Source organism: Pristis pectinata, chromosome 37 (genome assembly GCF_009764475.1).
Source record: "Pristis pectinata isolate sPriPec2 chromosome 37, sPriPec2.1.pri, whole genome shotgun sequence".
Lineage (NCBI taxonomy): Eukaryota > Metazoa > Chordata > Chondrichthyes > Rhinopristiformes > Pristidae > Pristis > Pristis pectinata.
The window spans coordinates 7145494-7173425 of NC_067440.1; the positions used below are offsets into that span (position 1 = coordinate 7145494).

The 27932-nt window shown below is 47.6% G+C and overlaps 1 protein-coding gene across 3 annotated transcripts; it reads left to right on the plus strand.

Moving 5' to 3' along the window:
• Positions 1 to 274: 274 nt before the first annotated feature.
• On the plus strand, positions 275 to 27911 carry LOC127586693 (Y-box-binding protein 2-A-like). 3 transcript variants are annotated; one of them, XM_052044834.1, is made up of 11 exons: positions 275 to 511; positions 7958 to 8021; positions 12940 to 12973; positions 14757 to 14846; positions 16562 to 16681; positions 20508 to 20699; positions 21566 to 21678; positions 22928 to 23099; positions 24113 to 24382; positions 26293 to 26389; positions 27508 to 27911. In XM_052044834.1, exons 1-10 carry the CDS (start codon positions 451 to 453, stop codon positions 26377 to 26379), a joined length of 1203 nt encoding a protein of 400 aa, XP_051900794.1. In that variant the 5' UTR covers positions 275 to 450; the 3' UTR covers positions 26380 to 26389; positions 27508 to 27911. The 3 variants fall into 3 exon arrangements, with proteins under 3 accessions (XP_051900794.1, XP_051900795.1, XP_051900796.1); XM_052044835.1 differs by having other exon boundaries at positions 24116 to 24382; XM_052044836.1 differs by lacking the exon at positions 20508 to 20699 and having other exon boundaries at positions 16562 to 16685; positions 21570 to 21678; positions 27508 to 27910.
• Positions 27912 to 27932: the final 21 nt, after the last annotated feature.

Sequence of the window (27932 nt, forward strand, 5' to 3'; positions counted from 1 at the left end):
TCGGCTGTCGCTAGCTCTACCCATTGCACCAACTGCAATAATTGGCAACAGACTTTATTTAATAAAAACCACTATCAAATTAGCACAGAAAAAAAAAGAGGTGAAATAATACAGAGCCAATTTGGGATTTGAAAAATCGTGTTATTTTCTCATTTTGAAAAGGCAAGTTTTGGCTCGGGCGCGGTCTGAGCCAATGGCAGCGAGGATGTTAATTACAGCCCGGCCAATCAGCGCACGGAGCGACAGGCCGGCCCCGCCCACTGGCCGCGGACTTTAGAAAACTTGCTGAAAGTTTGGCAGGAGTTTGGAGTCGGGTTTCAGGAGCCTGGGGAGAGAGGCCCCGTCAGTCGAAATAAGGCTCGCTTCTTAAGCCTGTATAGATATCCTTTTCCTTGTTGGGTGAAATACTTCAGCTTCACAGGAGAATCACTCTGCAGCCGAGACAGGGCAATGAGTGAGGCGGAGAATCAGCCCGAGAGAAGTTCCAATACAGTAGAGAAGAAAGTACTCGGTTATGAGGGGGGGGGGAGGAAACCAGGAGGAAGGAAGGAGGGAGGGAGGAGGAGGAGGAGGAGGAGGAGGAGGAGGGGGGGGGGGCAGGGCACAGAAGGAGTTCACGTTGCTTAACTGAGCTCTGGGGCGATTCGGTTCCTTGGAGAAGTCTTAGCCACTCTTCCACGCTTTATTTAAAGTTTTTTTGGCACTTTTAAAACTTATTGGACACTTTATTAAAGTTTTTGATGTCTTTCAATAATTCATGATGTACTAAACTCTAAGCAATATAGAGCTTTAAATGTTAAGCTTAAACACTACGGTTGGAGGGGGTTATGAAAACTTGTTTAACTTTTATTAAATCTTAATTTGCCCCTAACAATGAATTAAAAGAATGTTATCTCATTATCTTTTTGATTGCCGACTACGTTTTAATATGAACTTTGATTTGTTACTGGCTGGTGATCTTACTTAAAGTGACCCCGCACGGTCCCTTTACTTAATAGTGGGGAGGAGGGGTGGTGTACAATGCAGGGGCCTTTGGTGACTGGGCCTGTACCTGTGGGCACATTAGTGAAGTGGGGGGGGGGGGGAAGAGGGGTATGTTGCTGTGGGGGTGTTGACCAATGACTCTTGTAGGGTTGTGGCAGTGTGGAGGCCAATTTTGGTGAAACTATCTCAGCCATTGACATGTAATGTCTTTGGAGTTTCCCAAATTGCTTTGCAACCAATCCAATATGGACATGAGGAAAAAGTTGCATTCAATTGGTGCACAATATTTTAACTTTTGAAGCATTTTGGATTTCAATCTAATGTTGTGTCTACAGTTCTATCTAGCTGACTAATTCCTTAATTTTTCTTGGTGCTGCAAGAATGTTGAGCAATGGGCACAGTCATGGCCAATGGCTGCCTGCCTCGCTAAATCAGTCAGTCACATGACTGCAACACAGCAAGATGATTGGGTGGGTGGCCACTTTTTCCCCAAGATGGCTGCTGGCCTCTTTGATGTTGGCTTCCTTTGGTGCTGCTGATAGAAGAACAAGTCCCTGCCTGTTCAGAGCCACTGCTAATTAATGTGGGTGGAGCTGAGGATCCTTGCAGTGTTTGCTTTGATTTGAAACATGGCAACTGTATGTACTGGCAGGGTTCTGTAATTCTGCGCAGCGCCCATTGGCCATGTGGATGTGTTCTCCTTCATGGCCTTTCCTGGGCGTCAGTGCTGCCCCATTAATGGCAGCGAGCCAGACAATGCTCGTACCTCAGGAGCCAGTTGCATCAACTTCAACTTGTATAATGTAAATTGGTTTATTATTGTCACGTACTGAGGTGCAGCGAAAAACTTTGTTTTGCATGCCATCTATGCTGATCGTTTCATTACAACAGTGCATTGAGGTAGTACAAGGGAAAAACAATACAGAATGAAGTGTTACAGTTATAGAGAGTGCAGTACTGGCAGACAATAAGGTGCAAGGGCCACAATGAGGAAGATTGCAAGGTCAAGAGTCCATCTTGTACTAGGGAGCTGTTCAATAGTCTTATAACAGAGATTTTGCAGTGTTTTATGCTCTGACTCTAATTGTGCACGTTAAAGAAAGTGGTCAGCACTGATGAAGGGTCTTGACCCCCCAAACGTCGACTGTCCACTTCTCTCCACAGATGCTGCCTGACCCGCTGAGTTCCTCCGGTATCTTGTGCGTTGCTCCAGATTCCAGCATCTGTTGTCTCGTGTCTCCTGGTTAGCAATGCCGCTTCGCAGCTGCAGCGACTCGGGTTCAATCCTGACCTCTGGTGCTGTCTCCGTTGAGTTTGCACGTTCTCCCCAGCTGCTCCAGTTCCCTCCCTCATTCCAAAGATGGGTTAATTGGCCAATATTTATTGCCCCTGGTGTGTAGGTGATTGGCAGATTTAAATACTGGGGAAAAAGTGGATTCATGTAGCTGGTTGCTTCATTGGTGCGGATGTTTCTGACTCTACCACAGCCTCTGAATCCTATTGTCACATGTATTAAGGTACAATGAAAAACGGTGTTGCATGCCATCCACACTGAATTTTATCAGTGCATCAAGGTAGTATAAAGGAAAAGCAATAACAGAATGCCGAATAGTGTTACACTTAGAGAAAGTGCAGGTAGACAAGCTGTAAGGGCTATGATGAGGTAGATTCTGATATCAAGAGTCCATCTTATCATACAAGAGGTCTGTTCAATAGACTTATAACAGCAGGATAGAAGCTGTCCTTGAGCCTGGTGGTACGTGCTTTCAGGCTTTTGTATCTTCTGCCTGATGGGCGAGGGGGAAAAGAGAGAATGTCCGGGGTGGGTGGGCTGTTTGATTATGTTGACTGCTTTGCGGAGGCAGTGAGAAGTGTGGACAGAGTCCACGGAGAGGAGCCTGTTTTCTGTGATGTGCTGAGCACAATTCTCAATAAGACCATGACTGATGTTAATCTGTTCCACTCTAGACCCATCCCCACTGTATTTGAAACTAATTCTCCAAAGGAAATCTGGTTTAAAAACCCACAGCTTGCTGGAGAAGTGCATCAGGTTAGCATTCCTGGAAAGAGCAATAGTTTCGTATCAAAGTCTCTGACCTGAAACGTTAACTGTTTCTCCCTCCATAGATGCTGCCTGACCTGCTGAGTGTTTTGTTTCGGATTTTCAGCGTCTGTACAGCCCTGCTTTTCGCTGAAGGAAGGGTGTTGTTGCTAAAACTCTGACGTGGCTTCAAGACACAAGGACAATGAGCTCCTTTTTCCTTAATGTTCTGGGGTTTACTTTATCCTGCCGATGACTTGATCATCAGTGTCTAGACTAGTAAAAGCATGGAGAGTGAATTTGTGTAGTGTATAAGAGATGGGTTTCTAGATCATTAGATTGCACTAATGAGCGCATTCCTCAATGAGACCACATTAATTCTTAACCCAGTGTTAAGAGACTCGGGCATCATAGTACAATAGAATTTTATCTTGTGATTTGGTTTGATCTGAAACAAAGGTCTTGAAGCTATTCGTAAAGGCACATGATTGGGGAAACTATATTAAAAGTTTTGACAGTGACCAAGCAGTGGTTAACAAGCTGCAGAATTGGTACATAATTTACCTCAAATGTATATCCCTTTTTAAGGCACAAAATTCCAACAGGGAAAGTGATTCAGCTGTGGCTAATGAGGAATTAACAATGGTATTAAATTGATCAAAGGCATATTCGACATGTTGTAAACCTTTGGGATTCATGGGAGAGAAATGACGTAACGTCATGGATTGAAGACTCTTCATTACAAGTGGAGAAGTGAAGACTGTTTCTGATCGACTTTCATTTTGCTCTCCACAACTTTGTGTACTTGTAAGGAATTGCGAGACAATTGGTTAACAGTGGGTGAGGATTGAAAGGCTATAGTCAGTCATACAGCACAGGAAGGAGTCCTTTGGCCCAACTCATCCATACTGACCCAGATACCCATCCAGATGGACAGTAGCACAGCAGTTAGCGTAATGCTCTACAACACCAGTGACCCAGGTTCAATTCCTGCTGCTGTATGAAAGGAGTTTGTACATTCTCCCCGTGTCTGCGTGGGTTTCCTCTGGGTGCTCCGGTTTCCTCCCACATTCCAAAGATGTATGGGTTAGGAAGTTGTGGGCATGCTACGTTGGCACCCGAAGCGTGGTGACACTCGTGCACTGCCCCTAGAACACTACACAAAAAGATGTATTTCACTGTATATTTTGATGTACATGTGACTAATAGACCTTATCTAAGCTGGTCCCATTTGCCCATGTCCCTCTAAACCTTCCCTAGCCATGTACCTGTCCAAGTGTCTTTAAAATGTTGCTTTTTTTAAAAAAAATTGTACATGAATAAATGAAAATTAACATGCAGGTTCAGCAAGCTATTAGGAAGGCAAACTGAAGTTTGTTCTTTCCTCATCGATCTTCTTGCAACAATAGATGTGTTTGGGATATTAAATGCAGTGAGTTTGGACCAATTTGCAGAAATTTCTATACTGTTCTGATCTCCCTACAAAGATTATTTGTGTGATGAAGTGCAACAAGGATTCACTAATTTGTGAGAGTGAAGAGTCGTTCTCCTTTGAGCAGAGTGGACCTGCACTCAGTATTTTGAGAGACTGAGAGGTGATCTCATGTATAATTTGTATGGGTTTTGACAGTGGATGCAGTAGTGGTGTTTCCTCCTGGCTGGGGAGTTTAGAACTAGAGGTTAGTCTCAACAGCAAGGTGTGAACCAATCAGGAGAAATGAGAATTTGGCACTCACAACCTTCACCCCCCCACCCCCCCCCCCCCCCCCCCCCCCCACACACAAAGGGTTGAGAATCTTGGGGGCTATCTCCCTCCAGAGAACGCAGACAGATCAATGTTTGGATGTTCGAGGGATATAGGGCTGGTGCAGTTGTTAAGATTAAAAAAAAATCAGATGTGATGTTAATGTAGGTTGGAGCGCAAACAAGGGACTGACTGGCTTCAATCCTGCTAATTTTAATTTTTAAAATATTTATTGCTCTGACTTGTCTGAATTACCACCACAACCAAAAAAACCGCTTCTGGACTGTTAATCATAGGAAGATACATCACAGAAACAGGCCCTTTAGCCCACAGACCACCAACCCTCAATTTCCACCAATCTCATTTTATTCTCACCACATTCCCATCAACTTCCCCACAGGTTCTACCCCCTCACCCACACACGGGGGGGGGGGGGGGGGGGGGGCAAATTATAGCTACCAATTAACCCACCAACTGTCACATTGTTTGGGATGTGGGAGGAAACCAGAGCACCTGGGGGGAACCCCCATGTGGTCATGGGTGATGTGTCAACAGCTCAGAGGATCTACCTTGGGCCCAACACATTGATGCAATTATGAAGGTATATCTCTGAAGACTTATGAATTTCTATAGATGTACAGTGAAGATAATTCTGGTTGCATCACATCCTGGTACGGAGGCTCCAATGCACAGGATTGCAAGAGGCTGCAGAGGGTTGTAGACTCAGCCAACTCCATCGTGGGCACAACCATCCCCACCATCGAGGACATCTTCAAGATGCTGTGCCTTAGGAAGGCAGCATCCATCATTAAGGTCCCTCACCATCCAGGACATGCCCTCTTTTCATTATTACCATCAGGGAGGAGGTACAGGCGCCTGAAGACCCACACTCGGTGATTTAGGAACAGCTTCTTCCCTTCCGCCATCAGATTTCTGAACCGTCCATGGACACTACCTCGTTGTTCCTTTTTCTGCACTATTTTGTTGGTAACTTGTAATTTTTATGTACTGTACTGTGGCCACAAAACAACAAATTTCATGACGTATATCAGTGATAATTAACCTGATTCTGATTGAACACAGGTCTCTGATGCTGAGAGGCAGTGGTTCTACCTAGCTCTAATTTGATCCCAGTCACTAAAGTGGGGTATTGTACCAGTCATTTAGTTGACAGCTGAGAAGTTTTGGATTTGGTTTATTATTGTCAGTTGTACCGAGGTACAGTGGAAAAACTTGTCTTGCATACCAATCGTACAGGTCAATTCATTATACAGTGCATAGAGGTAGTACAGGGTAAAAACCATAACAGAATAAAGTGTCACAGCTACAGGGAAGTTCATTGCAGGTAGACCATAAGGTGCAAGGTCAAACAAGGTAGATTGTGAGGTCAATCTCATTGTATAAGGGAACCGTTCAATAGCCTCATCACAGTGGGGTAGAAGCTATCCTTGAGCATGGTGGTCCGTGCCCTCAGGCTCCTGTATCTTCTGCCTGATGGGAGAGGGGAGAAGAGAGAATGACCCGGGTGGGTGGGGTCTTTGATTATGCTGGCTGCTTCAAGGCAGCAAGAGGTACAGCCAGAGTCCATGGAGGGGAGGCTGGTTTCTGTGATGTGCTGGGCTGTGTCCACAACTCGTTGCAGTTTCTTGCGGTCCCGGGCAGAGCAGTTGCCGTACCAAGCCACAATACATCCCGGACAGGATACTTGTGGTGCATTGATTAAAAGTTGGTGTGTGTCAAAGGGGAAATGCCAAATTTCTTTAGCCTCCTGAGGAAGCAGAGATGCTGGTGAGCTTGTCTGTGGCATCTGTGGTTGGACCAAGGCAGGCTACTGGTGGTGATCACTCCAAGGAACTTAAAGCTCTTAACCCTCTCTACCTCAGCACCATTAATGAAGACAGGTGCACGCCAATGGTGTTGTACATCTCTTGTGGCAGTGACTGGACTCCAGGATTAGTCAATTGGCTGACAAATGTTTTGGCATGCACTTGAAGGTGCTGTATGAAGCTGAGGTCTTTGCTTCCCATTTTTTTTTTTTAAGGCCTTTGTTCTTTGGAGAAAGGTCAGTACTTCGACAGAACTACTGTGGGGACTGAAATTAGAAAATGCTGGAAATAGTCAGCAGATCAGGCAGCCTCGAGTGAGGAACTGACCAGCAGTTGAAGCCATATCATGAAACGTATTCAAGAAAGAATTGGATATGGTTTTGAGGGATATGGACTGAGTTGGAACAGGGAACTGAACTTGATGGACTGTGATCATTATTGAATGGTGAAACAGGCTTGAGGGGTCAAATGGTCTACTCTAATTTTCTATGATTTGCTTCCATGTATTAATGTAGAAAGTTGCCCTTTCACTGGGATGATACATCTCTACAGAACTCTGGTTAGGCTGCATTTAGAATATTGCATGCAGTTCTGGTCACCTCACTATAGGAAGGATGTCAAGGCTTTGGAGAGGGTGCAGAGGAGGTTTACTAGGATGCTGCCTGGATTAGAGGGCATGTGCTATCAGGAGAGACTGGACAAACTTGGGCTTTTTCTCTGGAGTAGCAGAAGCTGAGGGGTGATCTGTTGGAAGTGTATAAAATTGAGGGGCATAGATAGGGTGGGCAAGCAATATCTTTTTCCCATTATTGAGTGATCCAATACCAGAGAGCATGCACTTAGACAAGACAAGATAGCTTTATTAGTCACATGTACATCGAAACACAGTGAAGTGCATCTTTTGTGTGGTGTTCTGGGGGCAGCCCACAAGTGTCACCACTCTTCTGGTGAGGGGGCAGGTTCAGAACAGGCGTGAGGGGAGAGTTTTTTTATTCGGTGGTGGATGCCTGGAATTTTGTCTGATAAGGTGGTGGAGGCAAATTCGTTGGGGGCTTTTGAGAGGGGCTTGGATGGGCACATGAATGGAGGGATTTGGGCATTCTGTAGGTAGGGGGGGGAATAGCTATGTCGGCACAACATTGTGGGCTGAAGGGCCTGTTCTGTGCTGTTCTGAGAGGATCTGCACTTTGTAGTTGCTCTGTTTAGCAGCCTGTTTCAGTTGGAGCCTCTGTACTGTCTTGTGTTGCTGGTAAAAGTATGAGAAGGGGTGTTTATGGAGATGGTGGGGGAATAAATGCAAAGCCCCTTGCGTGGGTAATCAATGGGAAAGTTGTAATATTATTTTCTCTTCTCAAATTGCAGCCACTAGTGTTCTTGGCACTGTGAAGTGGTTCAATGTTCGAAATGGTTACGGATTCATCAACAGGTAATTAATTCCGTGTGTTCTCAGCCCTATATCCACTACCCACTCTCCATTCACCATGAGCTGCAAAGACTTAATTCATTGTTTCATTGCAGACCATCCCTGGGGCACAAACACACGACATGTGGACACCCTTGCATACAAGCAAGCTCCCATAATATTAAATTCAGAAGTCTGATGTGCCTCCTACAAACAAAATTAATTTCCTTCCTCCCTCCCTCCCACCACTTTCAGTAATTTCTTATCAGCTTGTGTTTCTTGATTCACTACAATACTGTGGAGATGCAGTTAACATATTGTGGTTTTTTTTTTGTGTATTTTCTGGTGGCTGTCTGTAAAATAAAAAAAACCTGTTTATTCCTGGAATTGGCATGTACTTGGTATTAGTTTATTATTGTCACTTGTACCAAGGCGCAGTGAAAAATTTGTCTTGCATACTGATGGTACAGATCAATTCATTACACAGTGCAGTTACATTGGGTTAGTACAGAGTGCATTGAGGTAGTGCAGGTAAAAACAGTAACAGTACAGAGTAAAGTGTCACAGCTACAGAGAGAGCAGTGCAATTACTTGCCCCAAATACATAATGGATGTTGGCAGGGAAGGGGGGTGAGGGCATCAGGTCAAAGGGGTAGATGTCTCTAGTCCTGTCTTTTGGCTTGATGGTCCTGCTTGCCATCCTGGCATGGGAGGAGGCCAATTGGCCCATCAAGCTTGTGCTGTCTCGCTGTAGAACAACTACATCTTCCCCATACTGTATCCCTGGAAGTCCTCAAGACTTACTCCTTATCCAGTTTCTTTTGGAAGTTGAGGGGGGCCTGCTCCCCACATCTTCATCCATTTTTAAAAGAAGAAAAATAAATTCTTCATTTTTAGTCAGTGATACAACAGAAACAGGCCCTTCAGCCCAACAAGACCACACTGACCATCAACTACCCATTTGCACAAATCTCACTTTATTCTTTTCCTCCACCCCCCCCCCCCCCCCAACATTCCCATCAGACACCAGGGGCTGATTTACAAAGCCCAATTAACCCACTGACCCTGCACATCGTTGGGATGTAGGAGGGAACCGGAGCACCCGGGGGAAACCCATGCAGTCACAAAGAAACTCCACACAGTGCCAGAGGATGGGATCGAACCTGGTTCTCCGGAGCTGAGAGGCAGCAGCTCTGCTCGCTGTGACACTCCTACCCTCTTAGTTCTCGACCACAAACTGATGGGAACAGCTGTTCCTTATCTAAATCTGTTGTAATCTTATCTGCTCCCCAAAAGTCCCCTTGCACCCCTGTACTCCAAGGGGAATGGCTTACAACTAAACCTTGCTGAAGTCCCTAATCGCTGGAATGGTTCGAGGGTTTTAACATCCTTCTGAAAGGATCTCAGTGAGAATTGGATGCAAGCTGCAGTTGTGACCTAACCTGAACTTTGTAGATAATCATCACAACATTCCTCTTACTTTTTCCTCCTTGTATCCCTACTTGTGAAGCCCAAGATCCAATCACCTTTCCAACTAATCCTATGTACCTTGCTACCTTTGGAAAAGGCACACAGGATGACTTCCAATAGGGAGGAATAGATAGCAATAAACTTCCCCAGGGCACTGGTTCAAGGTGAGGAGCAAGAGGTTTGGAGGGATACAAGGGAGAATTTATTTTCACCCAGAGTGGTTGGAATCTGGAACTCTCCACCAGAGAGGGTGCTGGAGGCAGAGGCTCTTACAATATTCAAGTATCTGATGAGCACATGGTATAGAAGGCTATAGACAGTATTGATAAATTGGGTTAGTATAGGTGGGTACTTGGTTGTCATAGACATGATGGGCTGAAGGGCCTGTTTTGTGCAGTGTGACTAACCATTGGATTATTCCAGTGATTGGTATCATTGGAAAATTTTATTTTGTACTCCAGCCAGCATTCCCAGCACATGGCTGTCTCCAGTTCGATAACCAAGTGTCTCTTGTTTTGTCCTTAAACCAGTTTTTTTTACTCCAAGCAGACAGACCTTCCAGTAATAGCACCAGCCTCAATTGACGGGTGGTTAGTAGAGAGGTTGTTCTTCATTTGTTAATTCCCTTATACAAGCACCAAGGCTGTTTGGGTGCCCTGGTTCCCGGTTGAGATCTGCTCACTTGGGTCAAGGTTAGTATTGCTGCTTCAAAGCTCCAGAGACCCTGGTTCGATCCCGACCTCTGGTGCTGTCTGTGGAGTTTGCACGTTCTCCCCGTGACTGCATGGGTCCCCCTGACTGTTTCCTCCCACATCCCAACGATGTGCAGGGTTGGTGGATTAATTGGCTGCTGTAAGTTGTCCCCCCCAGTGCGGGGGTGAGGGGTAGAATTTGGGGGAGGTAATGGAAATGAGGAGAAAGTGGGATTAATGTAGGATTGGTTTTGATGGGTGCTTGATGGTTGGTGCTTCCCTTTCAATAACCTTTGAATACAGAGGAGCAGAGCTAACGACATAGGTTTTTTAACCAAAGAAATATCAGTCCAGTTCTTTGGTTTGCTTTTGTTTGTTTTTGATTTGGGGGTTCTCTTCTTATAATTGAATCTCTTTTCAATTTTTTGTATCATGCTCAGCAAGAGTGGGAAGTCTAGATTATTTTTTTACTCCTTGAATATATATAAACTGTTATCATTATCCTGATCCCTTCACACCATGTGTATAATCATTAATGTTGGGTATATTAATTTGAAATTCAATAAAAAATTGCAAGAAATGGTTGGTGCAGATGTAGCAAGCTAAAGAGTTGTACAATATAAAATGGGCTGTATAACTTGGCACAGGCTGGTGGATATCTGAGCATGGTATCTCTAGGTTCCACATCTTCCAATTCCCCACTCACTCAGACACAAAATCCCCCCCTTTCTCCTTGGAGGGTCTTAAGTCCCTACAGCTAAGATGGTTGACATTTTGGTATAGGGTTGTCCTGATTAAAGTCTGACTGTACAAAGTGGCCATTAAGCCCAGTGGCCTATCCTAGATGTTTCTGCCCAGTGTTTATCTGGCTTCCCTTTGAAGACCCATCTGCCTCTATCTTTCCCTGTGCCGATGGGTTAACTCTGCTCACTCCTGGTAAAGTTGTTTCTTCAGAATGTCCCAATGGATTCATGCAGGCATACACATTGGGAGCTGGGGTAGATTGTTTCCTGAAGCTGCTCTGTCATCAGATGAGATGGGGAGAGGGTCTAACTGTAATTCTCAGCTCTGAGCAAGGGGTAAACCAGGAATCTATCTACTTGTCTTAATAAATATGCAAAGATTATGGAACTCTCCCTTGACCAATGGAAGCAAACTCCCTTTATACTTGAAAAGAAAATAACTGGCCTCCCTTCTAAATCACTGATGCCTTATTTTTGAAAAATGATCTTTGTCTAATTTCAGTCCTACTTATCTCCCCCTTGTGGGAATCTTTAGAGCCCCAGAGATACAAAGTACAGAAACAGGCCCTTCAGCCCATCGTGTCTGTGCTGATGACCAACACTAATACTCATTTACACTAATCCTTTGCTAATGCATTTTACGCTCCCCACGTTCCCATCAACTCCCCCACCCCATCCACATACTGGGGAGGGGGGGGGGGGTGGTTGGTGGTGGAGGGAGCCCAATTTACAGCAGCCAATTAACCCACCAACCTGTACCTCACCGAGATGTGGGAGGAAACTGGAGCATCCAGGGGGAAACTCAGTCACGGAGAATGTGCCAACTCCACACATGGGCAGTGCCAGAGGTTGGGTTCGAAACAGTGTTCTCTGGAGCTATCTACCTGCTCCACCAGGGCTGCCCCTAGTTGATGTGTGGTCTCCCAATTGACGTCCAGCACGTGACCTCCAGAGTGAATCATACCCCCCCCCCCACCCCCCCCCCCCCCCCCCCCCCCCCCCCCCCCCCCCCCCCCCCCCCCCCCCCCCCCCCCCCCCCCCCCCCCCCCCCCCCCCCCCCCAAAACCATAAGCAATAAACTTTGCCAATTTGATGTTCATTGCTGTAAATGTTTTGCACCTCTGCTGTTGCAGCAAGGTTTTTATAATGTTCTGGTTCAGAACCCCTCTGTGGCTCAATAGGTTTGGCTTTGTTTTGGCCAGAGGAATGCATGTTGAGCCCCACCACGGTGACAGAGATTAGAATTTCCACCTGTTGATGTGCTCTTTTACCTGACAAATAGGTAGAAAGCAAAAGTGTTTAATGAGCTACAAACCCTTGTACCACGTGTATACCCTCTGACTCGTGACTATACTGGTTATGTGACCAACATGGTCATTCACTTGGTCTGTTTCTCGATGCTGAGATCAGGGTGTTGGACCAAACAGGAGCATTCCCTGTCCCTGCCATTGTGTCTTCACCATTTTCTCTTGTGCCTCTGTCCCCACGCATTAAGCCAGACGGGACAGGCTCCAACTTGTACCTCAGCCACTACTAGTTGCATACGAGTCATTGCCCAGAATCCTGGTCTCTCTTGCTTGAGTCAGAAAGGATTGGGTCTTGCTCCATTGAGCCCAAATTGCTAGTGCTGTCAGACCTGGGTGTACCCCACACCCCACCAGTGAATGCTATCTTGATACAGCACAGAAACAGGCCCTTTGGCCTAACTTGTCCGTGCCAGCCCAGGTACCTACCTGAGCTAGCCCACGTCCCTCCTTACACCTTTCCCATCCACACACCTGCCCAAATCCCTTTCCAGTGTTGATATCCTCATGCATTGTAGCCAATATTTATCCTTCAACCAATGCCACAAAAGCACAGTCATCGTGTCTTGATTTGCACAGCAAGATCCCACAGCATCTCCTATATTTACAAAGATGATTGAGGTATTTAGTTGGAAGTCTCCTTTGCTGGAAATCTTCAGCGAATGGAAGGTACTGCAAAGTTTGTGTCTCCACTTAATTTGTGTTTTTTCTCTTCTATTTTCCCCCCTCCAAGGAATGACACGAAAGAAGATGTTTTTGTTCACCAGGTATGTTGCTGTAGTTCTTCTAGCCTTTCTCTTCCCTCAAGTGTACTGTAGTGAAGGGGGTGGTCTTCGAGGGGAGGACCCTTGTAGAAAGGGTTCTCTGGGTTAAAAGATCTTTCGGGGAAACCTCCATCCACTCCCTGGTCGGAAGACGGGACGAAATGTCGCAGGAGTTCCTGGCTGTCTACTGCTTTATGGGCAAATTTCATTTGGATTGGGTTTTGCAAGAAAGGAATGTGACACTTCACAGGGGCAAGTAATGCCTGTGCCATACATAGACTCCTGCAGGAGAGAGTCTAACCAACAATACTTGATACTCAATGGAATTAGTATCACTGCAGTGCCAAGGTGTCAGATATGGGCAGAGAAATGGCAGGTGGAGTTTAATCTGGGCAAGCGTGAGGTGTTGCACTTTGGGAGGTCGGATGTAAACAGAAAGCATAGTTAATGGCAGGACCTGGGGAGCAGTGAAGTATAGAGGGATCTTGGGGTCCAAGTCTATAGCTCACTGGAAGTGGCTGCACAAGTAGATGGGGTGGTAAAGGCAATGTACAGCACACTTGCCTTCATCAGTTGGGGCATTGAGTAGAAGAGTCAGGAAGTCATGTTGCAGCTGTATGAAACTTTGGTTCAGCCGCTCCTGGAGTACTGTGTGCGATTCTGGTCGCCCCATTACGGGAAGGATGCGGAGGCTTTGGAGAGGGTGCAGAAGAGGTTCACCAGGATGCTGCCTGGATTAGAGGGCATGAGCTATAAGGAGAGGTTGGACAAATTCTGTTCATTACTAGCATTTCTTTTAAATACACATTTGGTAACCTTATGGAAAAATAAAATTCCTTTGGATCTCTTTCCCTTACTCCGCTTCTGCTCCACCTGATCCCAAATCCTAAAGCCTACTTCCCCAACACAACAAAATAACTCTCCCTACTTCAGTAGGTGCCAGCTGAGGGGGTCACTTTATTTTGGGTCTTGTGTTCCTGCCTGTTGACTTGGCCTCAAGTGCAGATAGTCACTCAGTACATAATACCATTTACCCAAACCAGTGGTATGGTTTCCCCTTTTGGGTGTTCTAGTTGTGTTGGTCGGGACATCTGGAGATTTGACTTTGACCCTCAGTGGGCGGAGGTTGTGAGTTTGAACTCCTCCCCCTTCCCTCCCTGCCAAACCGTTTATGGGCTTCCGTTGCCTCTGGCAATATAGCACTTGCTCCAGTGTGATCCCAGAGTTGCTGATGTGGAGGGGAGAGGGGTCACGGAGAGGAAATGTGTGTGTGGTGCAAGGAGGAAATGGGATGTGGGTGTGTTGACCCATGTGTTTGGCCTTTTTGAGCTGAAGAGAACTTGGACACTAATCCCAGCAACTGGACTCCTTGAAGTTCTGTGGCTGCTGATCTGAACCTCTGACTAAAACACTACTGCTACGATCTGTAGGGAATTTGGCATCCAAGGTCTCTCTCCATAATCTTCGAGCCCTGTTGCCTCGGTTCTGCTGTATATGACTGCATCTTTCCACTATAGCGAGCCCTCAAACTTCTGAGGTGATTGGGTGTGAAATTCTGTCCAATTTATTGTTTGAAGTGTCTCAAGCCAGATTGTTGCCTCAAAGGTGCTATATAAATGTAGGGTGTTGGTTCTGGGGGCAAAGTGTGGGGTGAGGGAGGTGGGGGTGGGTGAGCCCATGCCAGCTGAGATGGGCAAGTGCTTGGATGCTGGACAATGCTGATGTGTCTCCTTCCTTTATCGGATCTCTACCTCCCCCGTCTTCTCTTCCTCCCCCCTCCCCCCAGACTGCCATCAAGAAGAACAACCCTCGCAAGTACCTGCGGAGTGTCGGTGATGGAGAGACCGTGGAGTTTGACGTGGTCGAGGGGGAGAAGGTACGGCCGTTTTCTGGGAGATTGGGGTGGGTGGTGTTGCGGAGGGTTTTCTGGGTGAGGCCAGGGGGGTGCCAAGGGCTTGGTGGGGTCTGGAAGGTGCTGAGGATTTACGGGAAGTTGTTGGCACCTGAATCGTTACTGGATCTGCAACTTGGTGAGGCATCGTGTCTAATTCCTGCACAGGCAGGCAGCAGAACCAGGTCAGAATTTGCCTTTTTAATTTTTATCCTCCGCTATCCCTGCAGAAATAGCCTCGATTGAAGGCCTTTCGTTCTAGTTTGGGATTAATATTGGAAACCCAGGTTGAAGAGACTATTTGGCTCCACCATTGAACACCACCGTGGCTGGTCATCCACTCAGCCAGTACTCTTGTCTGTTACTTTGGCACACTGTGTGAGCTGCTTTTCCCTATTTTAATCAGCCTTTTTCAGAAACTTACGGTTTGCAGGACACATTGGGGGAAATCCTGAGGTTGGGCAAGGTGTTGTGTAGCCAGTAGAGCTGCTGCCTTACAGCTCCAGAAACCACAGTTCAATCCCGACCTCTCCCTGTGTGGGATTTGCACGTACTCCCTGTGACCGCATGGGTTTCCCCCCCGGGTGCTCAAGTTCCCTCCCACATCCCAGCGACGTGCGGGCTCGGTGGGTTAATTGGCTGCTGTGAGTTCACCCACCTAGTGTGAGGGTGAATCTGGGGGTTGGGGGGGGGGGGGGGGGGCGGTTGACAGGATTGTGGGGAAAATGAAATAGGGTTGGTGTAAGTGGGTGGTCGATGGTCAGCACGGACTCAGTGGGCCAAAGGGCCTGTTTCTCTGTTGCTACTCTGACGCATCTCACTGTCTCAGTGAGGAGAGTGACCTGCTCCTAATCTGCATGAGGAGGCCATTTGGCCCAGCCAAGTAAAGCAAAGTGGAAATGTCAAATACCATAAGATTATAGCAGAATTGGGCCATTTGGCCCATCGAGTCTGCTCCACTATTCAATCATGGCAGACTTCCCCCCCCAACCCCATTCTCCTGCCTTCCCCCCATAACCTTTGACACCCTTACTAATCAAGAACCTATCAATCTCTGCTTTAAATATACCCAATGACTTGGCCTCCACAGCCCTCTGGTAACAAATTCCCTCTGGCTGAAGAAATTCCTCCTCATCTCCGTTCTAAAGGGACGTCCCTTTATTCTGAGGCTGTGCCCTCGGATCCTGCACTCTCCCACTGATGGAGACATCCTCTCCGTGGCCACTCCATCCAGGCCTTTCACTATTTGGTAGGGCACAGCTTGAGGGGGGGGAGGGGAAAAAAGTTTCAGGAAATTTCAGGAGTTTTTTCAAACATGGAGTGGTGGGTCCCTGGAATGGGCTGTCAGGGAAGATGGTGGGACCAGACATGGTAGCAATGTTTAAGAGGCAGTTAGACAGGTGGGAATGGTGGTATTTGGGCCACGTGGGCGAATGGGATTAGTTTGGATAGGCCCACATTGTGGGTCAAAGGGCCCGTTCCTGTGTTATACTGTGCTGCTTTTTCTAAACCCATAACCCCTCTGGGCCCGATTCATTCTCGCCCCCATCAACCTGTGCTACTTGCTGACACCAGGAGTAACTTTAGCCAATTAACCCCTCATTGCCCTTCCACAGAGGAGTTGTGAGAAGGGGTGTGAGGGTTCAACGGTGTCCGCTCTCGCTCTCCACCCTTCCCAATGTTTTCTGTGCCGTACACAGGGAGCAGAGGCCGCCAACGTCAGTGGTCCCGGTGGCGTACCGGTGAAGGGGAGCCGGTACGCTCCAAACCGTCGCCGTTTCCGGAGAGGTTTCGTCAGGCGCCGGGGTCCCGTGAATCAGGCAAGTAGAAGACCTTCCAGGAGGTTCCCACCCAGATGAGGTGGTGGGTCATTGAACACTGCAATGGCTGAGGAAAGTAACCATCCCTGATGTCATAAGAAATAGAAGCAGGTCATTTGGCCCTTTTGTGTTCACTGTTCTTCATGAGATTGTTGCCACCAACTCCAGGAGAAAGCTAATTGGATTCATAATTAGCTCAAATGTAGGAAGCGGAGAGTGGTGGTCAGAGGCTGCTTCCTGGATTGGAGGCCTGAAACTAGTGGTGTTCCACAGGGTTGGTGTTTGTTACTTGTATAAACTATTTAAATGTATGTGGCGTGGTTAGTAAGTTTGTGGATGATGCTAAAATAGGCAGTATTGTAGAAGGTTATCAAAAATTAGAGGGGGAGGAGGATCTTGATCAGCTGGGTAAGTAGGCAGAGGCTTGGCAAATGGCATTCAATTTGGATAAGGGTGATGTGTTGCATTTTTTTCTTTGAAGTCAAACCAGGGTAGGACTTCTACAGTGAATGGTTGGGGCATTAGGATTGTTGTGGGACAGAAACTAAGTACCTAGTTCACAGAAAGCAGTGTCACGGGGTGGTGAGAAAGGTGTTAGAACATAGAACAGTACAGGCTCTTTGGCCCACAATGTTGTGCTGACATTTTATCCTGCTCTAAGATCTATCTAATCCTTCCCTCCCACATAGCCCTCCATTTCTCTATCATTCATGTGTCTATCTAAGAGTCTCTTAAATGTCCCTAATGTATCTGCCCCCACCACCTCTGCAGGCAGTGCGTTCCATGTACCCACTGTTTTTCAAAAAAAAAAATCACCCCTGACATCACCCTTGTCTTCCTCCAATCATAAAATTATGCCCCCTCATGTTAGCCATTGTCACCCTGGGAAAAAGTCTTTGATTGTCCACTTGATCTATGCCTCTTGTACACCTCTATCAAGTCCCCTCTCATCCTCCTCTCCAAAGAGAAAAGCCCTAGCTCGCTCAACCTATCCTAATAAGACATGCTCTCCAATCCAGGCAACATCCTGGTAAATCTCCTCTGCACCCTCTCTACAGCTTCCACTTCCTATAATGAGGTGACCAGAACCGCGCACAATACTCCACACAAGTGTGGTCTGACCAGAGCTCTACAGAGCTGCAACATCACCTCGTGGCTCTCAATACCCCAACTAATGAAGACCAACACTCCATACACTATCTTAACAAGCCTATTGACCTGCGTGGTAACCTTGAGGGATCTATGAACGTGGACCCCAAGATCCCTCTGTTCCTCCACACTGCTACAAGTGTTTGGCACACTGGCTTTCATTGGTCAGGGCATTGAGTATAGAATCAGGGACATTATGTTGCAGTTGTACAGGACATTGAGACCACACGTGAAGTATTGTGTACAGTTTTGGTCACCATGCTGTAGGAAAGACGTCATTAAATTGGAAAGTGCACTGAAGATTTGAGGATGTTGCTGGGGCTCTAAGTTGGGGAGGCTAGGACTTTATTCCTTGGAGTGTAGGAAAATGAGGGGTGACATTGTACAGCCGTATAAAATCATGAGGGGCTATAGATGGGGTGAACAGTTTTTTTTCTCAGGGAAGGTGAGCTTAAAAACCAGAGGGCATAGGTTTAAAGTGAGAGGGGAAAGATTTAAAAGGGACCTGAGGGTGGTCACTATATGGAATGAGTTGTCAGAGTGGTTGAGGCAGGTACCTTAACAATTAAAGGACATGTGGATAAGTACATGGACAGGAAAGGTTTTGGAGGAATATGGGCCAAACACAGGCAAATGGGACTAGCATGGTGGGCACTTTGGTTGGGATGGATGAGTTTGGCTGAAATTGTTTTTTGTCACATGTACAGAGGTACAGTGGAAAACCTGTGCCATCCGTACAGATCATTTCAATACATTGAGGTAGTACAAAGGAAAAACAATAACAATGCAGAATGTAGTGTTACAGTTGCAGAGAGAGCGCAGTGCAGGCAGACAATAAGGTGCAAGGCCATGATGAGGTAGATTGTGAGGTCAAGAGTCCCTATTATCATACTAGGGGACTGTTCAATAGCCTTATAACAGTGGGATAGAAGCTGTCCTTGAGCCTGGTGGTCCATGCTTTCAGGCTTTTGTATCTTCTGCCTGATTTTGGGGGTGGGTGGGAGGGGGTAGCACGGGGCAGGATTGGTTTCTATGCTATATTACTCCTTCCTTTAACAGCCAAAAGTTTCTCTTGTACAATCAGCATCTGAGCCTCCTATTGGGTAGTGTTCCAAAGATTTGCTGCCTTTCTTAAAATTATTTTTTTGGAAGTTTCTTAAGTCCCTGTCTTCAAAATTGGACATTATCATTGACTTGTGTTGTGAAATTTGTTTTGCAGTACAGTGCAATTTGACGAACCTCCGAGGAGCTGCATGCACAGTTTCACTCGCATGTTCAGATCTTTCCATGTCCAAACTCTGCCACCCCTCGCCATGGAGAAAATTTCTCCAGTGCCCTTTTTAAATGAGGGGGTGGCTTCTGAAGGTGTCTTAAGCAGCAACCCCCTTATTCTGAGACTGTAACCCTGATTCTGGGCTCTCCTGCTGTGAGAAACACTCACTCCACGCTGTATAAGAAATCTCTTCATTTTCAAAGAGGTCGCCTCTCAATCTCTTAAATTTGAGTGCTAGGAATTAATCTGGCGCGTCTTTGTTTCACTCAAGTTCCATCGATAACAATATCTCAATGTTTTATTTCAGAAGAGTGGTGACTGAGGGTCAGACTATGGTGGTTGTACAGGGTTCAGTGCTACTGGTTCAAGGTCTGTGGCATTGAGCTGGGGGGATGTTGCTAGTGGTGACCAGGTCCTGAAAGTAGAGAAAATACTCGGGGGTGGGGATGCTCAGCAGGTCAGGCAGCATCTTTGTGGAGAGAGAAGTGGCAAATCAGAAACAGACTGTTTTTCTCTCTCCACAAGTGTGGCCTGACCTAGTGAATGTTTCTGGCATTTCCTGATTTAATTCCTAACGTCTGCATTTTTGTTCTTAGCTGCAAAGAAGCTGAGTGAATGGATCAGGATCTGGCATTTAGTATAAAGTGGGTAAATGTGAAATTGTCCACCTGTAGAAAAATATGAAAAACTTTTTATCTGTGGCAAGATCTGAACATCTGAGTAGCAAGATCCCAGTAAGCAGGTAGAGCAAGGAAAGGATAAGTTAACTTGGGGAATTGAATGCAAAAGTAGGGAGGTTTGCTTCAGTTCTATATGGTGTTGGTGAGGCCATGTCTACACTCTTTACACTATTGGTCTACTTTAAGGTTGATGCTCAGGAAGTGGTTCAGAGAAACATTACAGTACACCCCTTCCTTTTGCATTCTGGATTCATCAAACTGGGGAAAAGTTTACTTCAGGAGACTGCTGTTCAGTCTACTAGTTGGGGGAAAAAGTTCTATGAAGCCTGACCCCACTGTCCAGCAGCAGGTTATAAAAGTACCGGGAAAGCTTACTTTGTGAACTGTTGCCTCTGCCCTGAGTGTGTGTGACAAGACAGTGCAGAGGGAGCTTCATTCTGTATCTAACCTGTGTCCTGGGAGTGTGTGACAGGACACTAGAGAGTTTCACTCTATCTAACCCATGTTGTCCCTGCCCTGGGAGTGTGTAATGGGACAGTGTAGAGGGAGCTTCACTCTGTATCTAACCTGTGCTTTCCCTGCCCTGAGAGAGTCTGGTACCAAACCCTCTCATTCCCAATGCTCCCCACAATGACTGGAGCAGTGATGGAGGAGGGACCATGGGCCACTGGTCCCTGTGTCCGGACTAATTCCTCTGCCACCTTTCACCATCTGCTCCCCACAGGGCAACCAGTCCGCAACAGGAGAGGCGGCAGAAGGTTCCGGCGAGCAGCAGGAGGACTCGACGGAACCGGGCGCTGCCCAGCAGCGGCCCCCCGACCAGCGTCGCCGTCTCCCCCCTCCCTTCTTCCGAAACCGGTTTCGCCGCCAGCGTAGGCCCCAGGCTCCGTCAGATGGGGCGGGAACAGTGGCCAACGTGAGTCGATTGGTGGATGTCACTGGCAAATCCTTGATCCAGATAGAACCCTTTATGCTCCACAGATTGTGTTAACCTGAGGGGAGTTGTGATGATATCCTAAGTGCACCCTTCTGGCTACTGACTACACCCACGGGAAGGGATGCCTTTTATGTTCACCTTGGTTCCATCTCTGCATGGCTGTTTCTATCTTGGTCACCTATGTTCAGAAGATTAGTACAGACTAGTTTTTAAAAGGTCAGCATGGGTGTGCTGGGCTGGCGTGGGTGTGTATGTCTCTGAAGTAACACTTGGATTAAAAACGTGCAGAACACTCAGAGCAGGCTATCGGTGGATTAATATCTCAGGTTGAATATCTGAGTGGGCAAAACGAGTTCATTCAGGTGAAGTCTTTGACCTGAAACGGTGACTCTTTTGTCTCTCAGATCTTTGGATGTTTTCTGCTTTTTATTTTGGGTCTCAGTTTTATTTCTAACTTCATTAAATGAAAGTAGTAACGTTTTGGTGAATCATCTGTCTCTTGTCTTTCTGGCTACTACACCGTTCTCTCAACCTAACAAGGGTCCCTCATCCTGGTTCATGTCTTCTGCACCCCCCCCCCCCCCCTCACCCCTCGAGTCTCTCTCTCTGTAGAACTTATTTTGTTTGGCAGGCCAGTTAGATTCTGGACAGTGTTGTGAGATTAGTTTCTGAACACATCGATCCACGTGCGTAACGAGGATGTGTGGGAGTTCACGGAGATCGGGGGCTTTGTCCTGGAGTTGGTTGTTTGGGGGGGGGGGGGGGGGGGTGGCGGGTGGCGGATTTGAGGGTAACATTTGAGTGATGTCTGTTTTCCTTCCTGTAAACCCTGACCCCCACCCCAGGGAGAGGAGGTATCGGAGAACAGAGGGACTGTACCACCATCCGGACAAGTTCAACCACAGCAGCCTGTTCAGCGCGGTGTGGGAGGAGCTCGCTTCAGGCCGCAGTTCCGCAGGTAAAGTGCTGGATTGCGGGAGTCCTTTCCTTTGTCGAACTTTAATCGTTTAACCAGGCTGTCGTAACGTGGTCTCCTGCAACCTGGTGTCGGGTTCACGTCCTCACTGTGAATCACTGCTCCCTTTAGTGCAGGAGATCGGCTACTGGGTTCTGATCACTGAGACACCAGCCAAAATAAATCTGTCTGTTCTTGTCAGGAGGTACTGGGACTGACAGGCATGAGTTTGGGGAGGATAGATAGATAGATATTTATTAGTCACATACATTTCACTGTGTTTTGATGTATCTTTTTGTTGTTGAGAATGTGTTGGGGGCAGCCTGCAAGTGTCACCATGCTTCCAGTGCCAACATAGCATGCCCACAACTTCCTAACCTTTATGTCTTTGGAATGTGGGAGGAAACCAGAGCACCCGGAGGAAACCTACACAGACACACGGGGAGAACATACAAACTCCTTACAGACAGTAGCAGGAATTGAACCCGAGTCATTGGCGCTGTAATAGTGTTACACTAACCGCTACACAGTGCCACCACAAAAGTTCAGAGGCACAACCTCTGCATGCTTCTGCAAGGGCAGCACAGCACTTGACAGCAAATGGGTTCCACTGAGATTTGAATTTGGATCACTGGATTCAGTCCAGAGTGCTCACTGTTACACCATGGAAGCACAGCTGGGTTCCTAGAATGTGGATTCCTGGGTTGGGAGCAGACAGGATGGTGGGTGATAGAATTCTGGGGATGTAATGCAGAACTTCAATCAGACCGCGTCCAACCCCATCTAGTCCCTAGCCGTGGGATGGGTTGAGACTATTTGGCCCTTTGCTTCTGTGCTAGTTCCCAGAGGAGCAATCCCATTGGTCTAACTATCCCTCTACCTCTGCAACTCATCCCTGGCACATTCCCATCAAATCTCCCCCGCAGATTCCACCCCTCACCTACACATGGGGGGGGGGAGGGGGTGCAATTTACAGTAGATGATTAACCCACTGACCCCCACACCTCGTTGGGACGAGGTAAGCGGAGCACCCAGTGGGAAACCCAAGTGGTCACGGGGAGAACATGCGAACTCCACACACAGTGCCAGAGGTCGGGATCGAACCGGGGTCTGAGGGATTTGCTGGCGGTCAGGAAGGATGGGGAGGTATGGACTGGACTGCATGGGTGACTGGTACAGTTTGTGCCAGTAGACACTGCTGCGGTCTCTAATCTCTGGGACCCTCTCCCTCTCCCCCAACACCCCACCCCAGGCGCCCCTTCCGCCCCCGGCCTCAGCAGCAAGAGGCCCCAGCCGATGAGAACAAGGATCCAAAGGCGGAACAGCCGCTGCCGGAGCGCCGCCGTTACCGCCGCCCGTTCTTCCGCCGCAGGACAGCCGAGCAGAGACAGGAGCCCACGGCTCAGGAGCCTGCTGACTCCCAGGTGAGAGCTTCCTCGGGGTGGCTGCGTTACCCTCGCCTTCCCTCCTCTTACTCAACCCCCTCCTCTGCAAAACTCGGGTCTTCTCTCCCCTCCCCCAATCATCTTCCTCTTCTCCACCCCCCCCCCCCCCAACTGTCTCATTTCTCTCTTTATTCCTGTCTAGCTCTCCCCCTCTCTCCTCTTTTCCTTGTGTTTTCCTCTCTATTTCTCTCTTTTCCTTCTCTCTCTCAGCAGATTCAACACTAAATCTTGAGGAGAATTGGGTAGTTAGCTGGTGGGGAAGATTAGGTGTGGCTGGTGCGCAGAAAGTACAAAACTGAAACCTCTTCCGGAACATCTTTTCTTTTTCCCCTCTGGGGAAGGTTAAACTGTCTGAGTTTCAATTCTCTGGAAGATAACTGTTAGGTGTGTTCTGGTTGGGATCTTGAATTGAGATTTGAGTGTGGGCAGGGATTCATTTCGGGAAGGGGGGAGGAACCAGGACTTTGGGGGGGTTGAGATGTCAGTACTGGGTCACTGAAATCCAGCCAGGAATGTGAGTGGGAGCTGGGATCTGGCTACCGGAGAGAGTGGAGGGAGATGGTGTGAAGCCCACAGTGTGGATAGAGGGTGGGGGGGTGGGGGGGGGGGGGGGTGGGATATGAGCCAATATCCTACACAACCTGTCTCGCACAGCATAAAGATGGACGGAATGGCCTGGCTGGAGCATCTGAAAAATGGTGCCAGTCTTCCCTCAGGCTGTCCATCCCTCCCCTTCCCTCAGAAACCTTTTAGTCTGTGGGTGCTGCTAGTGGGATCTTCCTGTGCACACAAGATCCCAGAAGAGGTGGGGGGCAGGCTACAAAATGGACGACTCCACTTTGAAGCATCCACCCCAGGGTTGCAGGTTTTTTGTTGGTCGGTCAGTGTCTGGAGTAGGGAGGGGCTCTCCAGAGATGCCGGGGAGGGTGTGGTGTGCGGGTCACTACCTCATCCTGCCTTCAACTTTTTAAAACTTTTTTTTCCTTCCCCAGCAGGAGCAGAAAACCCAGCCTGCTGTTGCTGACACAACGCCTGCCTCCCCTGCTGGCGGAACAACAGAAACTGCCCCCACCCCTGCCCCCGTCCCAGTCCCTGTGTCTGCCCCCGTCCCGGTCCCTGCTCCTGTGACCAGCCCAGCCACCACACCAGAAGAGAGGCAGGCGACTAAAGAACAGCCACGGACTCCGGAAGGGACTGTCCCCATGGCAACAGCCAGGGAAACGCCGGTTGTTTCTGCCCCAGAGTCCCTGGAAACTCACCTGGTGAGTACAACTGGAATGTAACACAGGACAGACCCTTCGGCCCATGATGTTGTGCTGAACTAATTAAACCAATGACTCCTAATTAATCTAATCCCTCTTCCCTGCTCGTTCACCATATCCCTCCCTTCTCTGCATCTTCACATGGCTATCTAACAGTCTCTTAAACATTCCTATGCTATCTGCCTCCACCACCACCCCTGGTAGTGCATTCCAGACACCCACTGCTCTGTATAGTTTAGGGGGCAAAGACTTGCCCCACACATCTCCTTTTGTTCTTCTCCATCTCTTGCCTTAAATATATTGCCCTCCAGTATTAAACATTTCAATCCTGGGAGAACGACACTGGCTGTCTGCTCTATCTGCACCTCTCATAATTTTATAAACTTCTATCCGATCTCCCCTCTGCTGCTCCGGAGAAAATGCCAGTTTGTCCAACCTCTCCTCATTAGCGCGTCTTCCAAACCAGGCAACCTCCTGGTAGACCTCCTCCGCACCCTCTCCAAAGCTGCCACCTTGAATTTGAGACGCAAGAAATTCTGCAGATGCTGGAATGCGGAGCAATCCACACAACACCGGAGGAACTCGGCAGGTCAGGCAGCGTCTACAGAGGGAAATGAACAGTCAATGTTTTGGGTTTGAGTCCATTTTCTCAAAGATCTGTGTACGTACTTGTCCAAACCCTGCCTCCCCTTCACCAGAACTCAAAAAAAATAACAAGCTGGATGGACTGCAGTACCCTTGTAGAACTAGTATCATCTTTCATTGACTGGCTAACCTTAACCCCACCCCCTCAATCCCAGTCACTTCCCCCAACCACTCCTTGCAGTACAGACTTCCACACTCAGCACTCTTCTGTGTTGTTGGGTTTGACGGTACTAAGGTTCTGTCCCTGACTTGCTTCTATCCAATCCCTTCAACTCTTCCTGATGCTGCGTTGGGTTCCTAAAAGACGAGATCCTTTCATGGAATTGTAGGACAGTGTAGCTCAGGAGGTCACTTGGCCTGTTGTAGCCGGAGTCGGTTTCCAGCTGCTCTGAGTCTCCCCACCCCCCCAAGTCGGAGATACAGCACAGGAAACGGGCCCTTTGGCCCAACTTGTCCACGATGACCAAGGTGCTGACCTGAGCTGGTCCCAATTGCCTGTTTGGCCCACATCCAAACTTTTAAACTTAAATTCTATGTCAGCACTTCACTGTTATTGTTTTTACCTGTGTTACCTCAATGCACTCTATACTAACTCAATGTAACTGAACTGTGTAATGAATTGACCTGTACGATCGGTTTGCAAGACAAGTTTTTCACTGTACCTTGGTACAAGTGACAATAATAAACCAATACCAATATGCCTCTAAACTTTTCGTATCCATGTGCCTGTCCAAGTGTCTTTTAAATAGTGTAATAGTACCTGCCTCAACCACTGGCAGCTCATTCTATATACCCACCACCTGTGTGAGGATTTCTTGCCCCCCCCCACCCCCCCTTGTAATCTGGTACCCTCTAGTTTTTGGAGTACCCTGGGGAGGGCAGTAAAAGACCTGACTAACCACCATATCAATGCCCCTCATGATTAAAGACCTCTACAAGGTCACCCCTCCACTTCCTTTGCTCTGGGGAAAACTGTCGTAGTCTCCCCTTGCAACCCAAGCCCTCCAGTTCCAGCAACCTCCTTGTAAATCGTTTCTGCACCCTCTCCAACTCAATCACATGGTGACCAGAACTGCACGCAATACTCCATGTGCGGTCTCACTGATGTCTTGCACAACTGTAACCTGATGTCCCAACTCAATGCCCAAGTTAACATGATGCATTTGTGTCTGTTACAATTTGCCTCAACTTTCTTCCATGTCCTGAACTTTTGGGTGATGTTTTTGATACCTGGCTGAGTTCGTCTTTTTTCGTTAACCACGCAGAAGGTGGCACATCTTGAGGAGCTGCCAGTCATGGTCTCCACCAGTCAACTGGGGAAAGGAGAGAGTAATGCTGGAACTGAACACTAGGTTTAAAATGGTAAGTGTCCCCAGTGGTGGTGGGAAAGGTGCTTTTTTTTTCCAAACTACCGACTAGCTGGATTTTTGGGGCGTTGTTCTCGGTGATTCTGAGAAGAATATCCCATAATCAGCAGTGTAGACTGGAGCAGTCTTTGGAACTTGGTCATAGTTATCCAGCACAGAAATGGGCCCTTCAGCCCAACTCATCCCTGCTGACCAAGGTGCCTACCTGAGCCAGTCCCATTTGGCCCATATCCCTCTTAAACCTTTCTTATCCATGTAATTGTACCCACCTCTACCACTTCCTCTGGCAGCTCGTTCCATATACTGACTGTCCTGTGTGTGTAGCATGTCCCTCTTTAAGTCTTCCCCTCTCTCCTTTTTAGACTCCCCAACCCTCGGGGAATGGTCAGTGTTTCCCCCTATCTGCATCCCTCACGTTTTTATAAACCTCTTAAGGGTCACCCCTCAGCCTCCCCTGCTCTGGGGGCAGGGGAGAGCCCCAAACTATCCAATTGCAAGCCATCCATCCTTGTGAACCGTTTCTGCACCCTATAGCTTGGTGATCAGAACTGCACACAGTACCCCAAGTGCAGTCTTGCTAATGTCTTCTACAGTTGTAGTACGATGTCCCAACTCCTTCATGCTCTTGACCTTGCCATCTGTTCCCTGGTCAGCAGTTCCATCCCTCTACTGCTACCCAAGGTCAAATCATCAGCAATGCTGACCTTGAACTTCCTATCAAGTCTCCTTTGTGTCTGCAAACCCATACCCCAACTGGACCTATCCCATTCACCCGTCATCTTCAGTGCTTGCTCCCTATTGGCCCCCACCCTCCCCATCAACAGCTCCAATTTTTGGGATTCTCGGGATGTTCCTCTCAACCTGGGCCCTTGCACCTGCTAACATCTGTGTGCTCGTTCCAATCTGACCTCCCTCTTCATCCCATTTGCCTCCCCTAAACCTCTCCATCTCTTAAAGTTGTCCATTCCAATAACCCCTTCCTGCCTCTGGTCAACAGTTCTACCCTCCCTTAAACCTCTTGGTTACTAGTTGACGATTTTGACTTTGAAATTTTGGGAGTTGACCTGCCTACAAATGGATTCTAACTTTTTTTCTTTTTGGTTTCTACTGCAGGAAGTCTCTTTGCTAATTGCACATGAAGTCTCGGACTTGTGGGGAAAGAGCAGAGCAAATTAGAACAGCCCCTATATATTGTGTGACCCTTAAGCTTAATACTAAAGAAAGAGGAATTGGAATTCTGTTTGAAGACAGCAAGCTCTTGGACTATTCTGAAATCTTTTATTTTTATCTTCCCCTGAGGTGGGGTCTGAGCATTTTGTTTTGTTTTTGCCTCCTGTCCTCCCCCATAAAGGTGTTTTTGTATGTTTTGTGTGCTGCCCCTAGCCCAGAGTGTGTCTGTGCTGGGTGCTGAGTTTACACATCTTCCTGCTTTTTATTTTACCAAAGTGCTGATTTTTTTTTTTGGGATCATGTGCAATAATAAAAATGGAAAACAGCCAGCAGTCACCCCAAGTCCTGTGTGTCTCTGTTTTTCTATC